General features: G+C 46.1%; 1 protein-coding gene across 1 annotated transcript; it reads left to right on the top strand.

The window, feature by feature from the left end:
• The first annotated feature begins 218 nt into the window (after positions 1 to 218).
• LOC142217371 (histone H3.3A) lies at positions 219 to 8,157 on the top strand. Its single transcript, XM_075285594.1, has 4 exons — positions 219 to 301; positions 3,302 to 3,445; positions 6,553 to 6,706; positions 7,177 to 8,157. Exons 2-4 carry the CDS (start codon positions 3,318 to 3,320, stop codon positions 7,303 to 7,305), a joined length of 411 nt encoding a protein of 136 aa, XP_075141695.1. The 5' UTR covers positions 219 to 301; positions 3,302 to 3,317; the 3' UTR covers positions 7,306 to 8,157.
• The last annotated feature ends 517 nt before the right edge of the window (positions 8,158 to 8,674 follow it).

The following is an 8,674-nucleotide window of genomic DNA, read 5'->3' as shown; positions in this document are numbered from 1 at the left end:
GTGCCGCACAGTGTGCTCTGACAATTACCGCACCGTTTGTTTTCGTGCGGTTCTTGTACATTGTGCTCCTATGAACGGCGCTCACAGACAGAGCCGGGGGCTCGAAGCCCCGCCCACTCCGGCTCCACCAATCACAGAGCGCCTCCGCGCTCCACAACCAATCAGAAGCCGCTCCCGGGGAAACAAAGAGGACGAATCAGCGGTGACGTGGCGCAGGCTATATAAGGCGGGGTGGCGGGCACAGACGTACGTTATTACTCGCCTCGTCGGTTGTGTTGTGAGCGCGCTCCGGGACTGTTCGGTAAGTGGCCGCTGCGGCGCGCTCCTCCTCACCGGATCCGGTGTCCGGTAACTCTTTATGGCTCTCTTTTTAGTGTTCTGTGGTTTTTGGGATTGAGATCGTTAGCGGTGACGTCGTTTTACCGATTCGGTAAGTTACCGTCGATATCCGGTAACCGATTTTTTTTCACGGTTGGTCGTGGTGACGTAGGTGGTTAGACGTGCTGGGGCTCGGTAGATTCGGTGGTGGCTCCCGGTGCTGAGGTCAGGCGGTAAGTTCACCCCTCCCCCCCTTGTTTCCCGGAGCTCGCTGGGCGCCATGTTGTCTCGTCGCTGAGGGGAAGAGGAGACAGGACGTGAGGAGAAGCTGCCCTGAAATGGAGGCTGTCCCCACGAATTGTGTGGGGTCCCCGGTCACCTCCGCGGTGGCTGCCCCCGGGCCCGTACTCCCCTCTCCTAGCCCCGGCCCCGTCTCCCTTCAGCCCGGGCCCCATATTCCGCCACCACAGCGGCTTCTCCTCACCATTTAATGGCTCCCGCATTTTCCTCCCTCCCAGTGTCCTCTGACAACCCCACAATGAGGCCGGTCAGTGGCGTTTTCCGTGTTTCTGTGACGGGATCCCGTTTATTTCCCGTATTCTGAGACTTTACCGCCAATAGCGTCTTTTTCCTCCTCCGCCGCTCACATTTGTACATTTGTTTTGTGCTGGATGATAAAGATCACATAATGGCGGGTGTGAGGAGAGCTGCAGTGCGCGGAGCGGCCGCTGGGGGCGCGCGGTGGTAGGCTGCTCACTGGCGCTGACATGTGCGGCTGCTGCTGCCGGGGAGGGGGGGGATTACCTCTAAATAAGACCCCATCTCTCTATTGTGGGGGCAGATCTGCAGGCAGGGGGGCAGTTTGTCCTTCCTGGCAGTCATCAGACAGGAGCAGGCTTCCTCTTCAGGTCACATGACTGATTCTTCTGATGACCTTTGGGTTATAGATGATGATACAAGACTGGATGTGACTGATGGGTCACCTATATGGTGCAGCCTCTTGCAGGTGGAACTTTTAGGGGCATTATGGTGTCTTTGATCTTTATTGTATAGTATCTTAAGGTGTTCTTATTCCTTTCTGCAGGAGAGAAGTGATAACTACTGGGGCAAACTAATCTTATGAGAACCTGGAGCCTCTTAAGATGCGTTCACACGGAGTAACGTGGCGCTGATTCTGGCACAATAACTCGCATAAAAATCAGCACTGAAAGACTCCCATTGACTTCAGTGGGTTCCATTTTATGCTCATAAAATGGAACCAATTGAAGTCAATGGGAGGTTGTTGTGTTTTGCGCTGATTTTTAGGTGAGTTATTGTGCCAGAATTAGCACCACATTACTCCGTGTGAATGCCCCCTTAAGTTGCCTTGAATGACTGACCGCCATCGAGCATACCCACTGATACACTCTAATGCTTCATTCAGTTTTCAGAGTATGTGTGGTCATGCTGGATCCCCATGACTAAGGTGTTGGGGACACCAGAATCTGACAAGTGAGACCCAGAGATACTACTTGCACTTCTTGGGGGGCCCATGTGACTCTAAGACCATGTTGGCAGCTCTTTTGGCTGCTGATTTTGAGGCTTTGTAAGTCTTGGTGTATTGCAACTGTCTGAAAGTTTTCTCCCATTAACTAAACTTTTTTTATATTTTCATCTAGGAATCTTATTAGTACTTGGTCAGGAGGCTGGGAAATACAGAAACCACTCCTGTCCCTGGAGCTTTGGTGTCTGCTGCTGTTACTATGTTGGCACATGCTAGGGCTTGTTTTAGAGCTTGGTGCTTGAGACTGCTGAGGCCTTTGAGTGGTCACAGGACAGGGTCATGGTGACATTCAGGGTCCTTTCCTGTGACCATCAAGGCTATTGATTGTCTTCAGCAGTCGCATCCTGAGGACTTGAGTTGGAACAAGGTTCTGGGCCCCACTGGACGGGCAACTTTTTTAGGTGTCGTTTTCCCTGGCCTCCTGCCCCAGTACTAAAATATCCTGAACCAACCCTTTAAGGGCTTCTCTTGGCAATATAGTGGCTAGTGAGAACAGCTGCCAGTGTCGGCCCCTCACTCATCTGTTATGGATGACTTAGTCTAAGGACATGTTGTCAATGTCATTTACCTGAAATACAGCTGCATTTATATACAGGCAAAGTAAATGAGAGTTCCACACATTGCTGAAAAAGCTGTTATTAAAAATGCACAATAGTGTTTTTTTTCCCTGTGGAAATGCAGCATTTTCCCCCATAGACTTGTATAGGGGAGGGTACAAAGATGAGAATCTAGATTTGGCTGTATTTTGTTTAAGGGAAACTAAGCTGAACAAGACAGTGCAAAGTGTTAATCTTTATACTGATGGTCAACATCCATATGAACATCCCTTAAATGATGTAGGGAAAGGTGGTGCAGCTGCTTACTTTGCACTTGCCCTATTGTGTAACTGATAACTTTTTGTTAGGTCTCATGGCAAACAGCATGATAATAAAAACTTGTTAGCTAGACCGCACTAAACGTAAACTTGTGTCCTACTTTCTAACCTGGATGACTGCTGCGAGAAGTCTCTGGGCATGTGCACTCTGCTCTATACCCTGAGGCGGCCATCAGTGCTGTGTAATGCCCCGGCTCTCCGCTCCTGCCCCAGCGCTCCTGCAGAGGTCTCTTCAGGTCAGACATGCTGGAGCTGCAGTGGTCACTAAACCACCGTATTCCTGGAGAAGGTTGTGTGGGTGGTTATTGTAGCAGAGATGGCTACTAAGGACTGTTCATGGGCTGAGCAAGGATCGGGCTTATTGCTGCAATTACATGGACAATTGGTGACTTTGTGATCCATAGGATTGCTTATGCTAAGAACAAACTGGTTATACAGCACAGTATGACTAAGCCCTTATAGAAGCGGTTTACACTAATGTGGCTGATAACTGAGAACAATGTCATGTCACTGAACAAGTTAAAATGAATTGACTCCATGAAAACTTATTTGAATTTCTCTTCCAGACTACATTCCTAAACAATGGCCCGTACAAAGCAGACCGCCCGTAAGTCTACTGGAGGAAAGGCTCCCAGGAAGCAGCTGGCCACCAAGGCTGCGAGGAAGAGTGCCCCATCAACTGGAGGTGTGAAGAAGCCTCACAGATACAGGTAACGTGTATATGGTCATACTGATCACATGATCATTATATACTACATAGTGTGTGAACTAGAGACTCGCAGCTACTTAATGGTGGTATTGGTTGTATAGTCCTTGGTTAGCAGAATGGGACTACAGACTGTCTTTCTGATATCAGTACTAAGCTAACTGAATGGGGTTGCCTTGTGACCTCCCCATGTTACTGCAAATACTGATCAGTCTCTTTGCAACCAATCCTGGGTTTACATGGTGCGTTTTGCCAAAAATGCATAGTGTAGTTAAAAAGGCATGGTTTATGGCCCTCACACATGTGAAATCAGCCTAAGGTCTGTACATGTCTACTCAGCCAAAATGACACCCAGTAGACACTCTTATAAAATTACCACAAATGACTGTCAATGTACTGTAGTGTCTGCCAGAAATGGGTCAAACGTGTTTACTTTTCTTGCGTAAAGTAATCAGCGACTATTCTGGCTGCTCAGCTGACTATGAACAGGCAGGTTAGTCAGTTGGTGGCTGGAACTGAATCGCTGCCGTCTACAATCTGCTTATGGTATGCATAGGTTGCAGTGTGTCCCCCCCCCCCCCAAATTCACCTGCATTTGTTGTGGCACAACATGGTGGGCTTTGGCTGCCCAACATCTGCATCTAGAAGGGAGCCTGGATTACTTGTAAATGAGGCAGATCAGATGTGACTGTGAGGTCTGGTTGGAATATTCACTTTATAATGCATGCATATTTCAATTGTTAACTTAGTTTACAGGACACCTGAAAAACCAAATGTCCTGTGAGATCCCAGCCTGGGTTTAGGTTCTGAAGTTTTGTGGTTCACTTTCTGTTGACTTGGTTGAATCTCTAACAGTATAGAGCTGTAAATCCCTGTAGTTTGTGTTCTGTAATGCATTCACATCTATTCAGGAACAGAATGGATCTGGAAGCTTCATATAGGAATACACGAAGATGGCAATTGGATGTCGCTCTTGTGTCATCTGACTGCTTTCTGTTAGAGGACCTTTCATGGGTTTGGGCACAGGCAGTTCTATATACTGCTGGAAAGCTGACAGTACTCTGAATTCAGCACACTGTCGGCTTTCCCGATCTGTGCCCTGGGTAAAGCGCTATCGGTCCCGGTACCGTAGCCCTTTAGTCAGAAGGGCGTTCATGACAGTCAGTCAGGAATGTCCTTCTCCACAGCAGTGCCGATCGTGCTGTACAGTGTGAGTGAGGAACTCACACTGTACAGCGCGATAGGCACTGCTGTGGAGAAGGACGTACCTGACTGTCAGGAACGCCCCTCTGACTGTAAAGCGCTACGGTACCGACACTGATGGCTCTTTACCCGGGGCACAGATCGGGAAAACTGACAGTGCACTGAATTCAGAGTACTGTCAGCTTTCCAGCAGTATATAGAACTGCCTGCGCCCAAACCCATGAAAGGTCCTCTTTAAATGGTCCAAACTCGGATACGCACAATAATTAGGAGTGGCATAAACATTACTCCTTGTTGGCAATCTGTTGTATTGTACAAACTTTCTATCACTAGATTTGATAGGGGTTTGTCCAGACTGGGGGGGGGGAGAGAATATATATAACTAGGGTGGGGAAGAGGAGAAATATAAAATGACTCTTGTCCCTGGTGCTCCATTGTCTTCCCAGCTTGGTCTGGTCCTGCTGTTTGGCTCTTTTGCCAGAGTCCTCTGTGACTTCTCATTTCCTGAGGTGGCGGACTGTCCTCATGGGTTATATGGACTCTGCTGGAAGAGAACAGGCCAGACTATGCTGGGAAGGCATTGGATGGGCATCTTAAAGAGAAAATTCACTACTTCAGCCTAATTAAAAAAAACCAAACATCACTTCTAAGGATATAGTCTCACTGCAGCATCTTCAGAAGGTTGGTTTTTTTCAAAGAACTCTGCACGCGGCACACTGGATTCAGTTAATTTAGTGTAATGGCAATGTTGGCTTCAGATAATGTAAACCCCAATGTGACCCTAAAGCTGGCCATGTATAAGATATTGGTAAACCTTAGACAGGTCCATGTAAACTAAAGCCTGTGATTATACAGAATAAGTAGAATGTGCCAGTGATCTGTATGTGTGCATGGCTGGTATAAGGTCTTAGCCTCCATTATAAACGTCTCAAATATTACATGTGAACATGACTGTGTGTAATCTCACTTAAAGGGGTTTTCTGGGCAAAAATTTGGTGCTATTAATAGATTTATAAAGGCACATGTGTACCTTTAGCAGTACTTTGAGTGATTTCTGGGTCTCTGGGAGCTCCTGGTATCTTCTGTATTTGTTTATATGATGCAGCTTCCCACATGAGCTCCCTCACTCCCATACACTCCCTCTGTGGGGCTCTAGCTATATCCCGCCCACTACTAACCCTTCCCACCTCCTGACCCCATTATACTTCCTCTTCCTCCCTCTTTTTTTTTTCTCATTTTGCTGGTGCATACAATAGTCCAGACACTGCTCCTGTATGCTGCAGCTGACAATCCACCTCTACTGCATAGGCATGGGAGCTGCTTAGGTGGATTATTGGCTGCTGGGACTACGGCTTGTGCTGGCAGAATCAGAAGAGGGGAGGAGCCATCCAACAGGAGGAAGAGAAAGCATGATGGGGTGTTGCCGAATAACAAGAAAATGTCCTTGGGGTAATCACATGACTGCCCCAGGGATATGGGTAAATTATACACTTTTGATTATGTAACTTAGAAAGTGGGAAGGGGGTTTAGTGTAGGAATTAGCTTTTTATCCTGGACAACCCCTTTAAGTCTCCTTTATGTAGTTACTTGGCATCAGTCTATGGAGAAGGCTGCTAGAAACCAGAACTGTGGACAACCCTGCTATTCTGTGAGTCTGGAAGCCTCTGTAATACTGCTATGCAGGGCAGACTTAGGAGAGAAGCTGAAGTGACTTTCCTAGAGAGAAGTCTTGCATTAGCTGTAGTAACTTATGGAGTCTTCATAATTGCATTTTATTTAGTTTTCTAGTCTGGAATCTGACACTGAATTGTCTTCCATTAGCTCTAATGACATATGACCTGTACATATGAAGTGTCTGCTGGCAAAAATGTCATTCTGTGGTTTAATACAAGGTTTTAACCCTTTCAGGCCTGGTACTGTGGCTTTGAGAGAGATCAGGAGATATCAGAAGTCAACTGAATTGCTGATCCGCAAGCTGCCCTTCCAGCGTCTTGTGAGGGAGATTGCCCAGGATTTCAAGACTGACCTGAGGTTCCAGAGTGCGGCCATTGGTGCTCTGCAGGTGAGTTTGTTGTGGTCGGCCCCTTGATGACTGACAATCTTTGGTTCATATTTCAGAAATGGTATTATCCATACTGTACTGTTTGGCAGGACTTCAGAAACATGGCTGCTCAGTGACATGTCAGTTGGTCAAAGACCCATGCTGCAGCTCATTCATTAACCTTACTGGGACATGTGATGTTGCCATGTGATTAATGAACGTCTCTTCCTAAGGCAGCCATGTTTCTAAAGTCCTGCACAACCTTTCTAACACCAGTGATTCCTAAGGAAGTAAATTTGGAATGAACCATAAGATTATCCAGTACTGTACAACTCCCACTATTGAAGCCAAGGTGGTATCTTTGCCATCGCCACCCAAATGTGGTCTGACTCCACAGTCCTGGTATTCCCAAATACTGGTTACCGGTGCCCCCAGATGACCCCTCTGATAAATTGTGCTCTATATACTGACTGTTATCATTCTTATTTTAGGAAGCAAGTGAGGCATACTTGGTGGGTCTCTTTGAAGACACCAACTTGTGCGCCATCCATGCAAAAAGAGTAACCATTATGCCCAAGGACATCCAGCTAGCAAGAAGAATCCGCGGAGAACGTGCTTAATTTTTTTTTTTTGCGGGAAACTTTGTTTTTGATCTTAGATTTTCTTTTTTTTTTACAAACTGTACATAAGTGTGATGTCTCTTTATTTTATAAAGGGTTTGTTAACTGTAGAGTAGTTGACAGTAAATGGGTAGTACACATTTTATATGACATTCCCTTAATCCTCAGGTTTTTCAGAAAAATTTGTATCTACAGCTAGTCTTCTGTGACCCTTCCCACGACAGAGTTTGCATGCCTCAGCTCAATCCTCTCCATACTTTGGTATCTCTAAGTGTAACTCCATTGTAAATAAACTTTCCACTACCTCAGTTGTCTTGCTGTCTTTAGATTGACATGGGTCAAAGTAAGTACATCAACATGTCAGTGCTTTATTAAGGGATGGTCGGCTTCTAGGGCTCTTGACTCACCAGCATGGCAAGGTAGTTGTGTGGTTTATAATAGAGAACATTTATTGCTAGATCACAAATGTTGTACTTGGTCTGGACTTGGGACGGGATGTCTCGGAGGCAGCGCATTAAGTAGTATCAGTGTTCTGTACTTGGGATCAGGGATATGATGACATCCAGTAATACAGAGGCTTCAGGCATTGCTATACATGATCATATTTGTGTGTGCAGACCTTTTTATTTTTTTTTCCCCAGCAGTTTGGGGGTGGGTAACATGGTTAGTTAATATGGGGGTGATTAGAACAGTCTACCTATACAGGATTTGTTATGGTACAGACTTGTTAATAAATGCAAATGTCAACGCATTAAGATCCTTGTGTGAGAAGTCATCATCTCCTACAACCTGTTTTTCACTATAAACCAATGTTCTCAAGGTTTTTACTTAAAATAAATCTGCTTGCCTAAATCTTCATACCGTTATTTTACTTGTTAAGGTTTATAGGACGGAACGCTTTACATGACCTGCACGTGATGAAACTCTGCTCCAGGACTTGCTGGATTCTCTCTGACCAGGCCCCCCAATCTGTCAGCTTCAGAAAAGGTCCCTGGTGCTCTGCTATACTGAACTCAGGAGAGGCCGACCTTGTGCACTGATCTCTAGGGTAACATCTACAACACTGTTCAGAACTTATGCTAAACTAAACCCCCCAACAACAAAAAAACTTGCACTGGTGGTGATACAAGAGGTCACGTGACCATACAGAAATCTGTCAGGTCAGACAGAACTTTGATTTTACTACTTAGTAACATGGACTGCTCACACTAGTGCACAAAACTGGATGACATTGTATGTTCTCTGTATGGCAATATATACAACTAGCTGAGCCATTCATTGTCCAATGCATCTTGCGCTAGGTTCACATCTGCATTCTGCTCTCCGTTCTGTGGTTTCCATCTTCTGCATGCAAGAAGACTAACCACAG

This window comes from Leptodactylus fuscus, chromosome 8 (genome assembly GCF_031893055.1).
Source record: "Leptodactylus fuscus isolate aLepFus1 chromosome 8, aLepFus1.hap2, whole genome shotgun sequence".
In the NCBI taxonomy this organism is placed as follows: domain Eukaryota; kingdom Metazoa; phylum Chordata; class Amphibia; order Anura; family Leptodactylidae; genus Leptodactylus; species Leptodactylus fuscus.
The sequence above is the reverse complement of the archived record's forward strand: the minus strand, read 5'-3'. Positions and strand labels throughout refer to the sequence as shown.

What these genes read in the sequence shown, in the direction of transcription:
- LOC142217371 (XM_075285594.1), top strand. Translation starts at nt 3,318, where the DNA reads ATGGCCCGTACAAAGCAGACCGCCCGTAAGTCTACTGGAGGAAAGGCT. An exon ending in AAGAAGCCTCACAGATACAG is followed by an intron (nt 3,446 to 6,552) that starts GTAACGTGTATA and finishes TAACCCTTTCAG; the next exon opens with GCCTGGTACTGTGGCTTTGA. An exon ending in CGGCCATTGGTGCTCTGCAG is followed by an intron (nt 6,707 to 7,176) that starts GTGAGTTTGTTG and finishes TTCTTATTTTAG; the next exon opens with GAAGCAAGTGAGGCATACTT.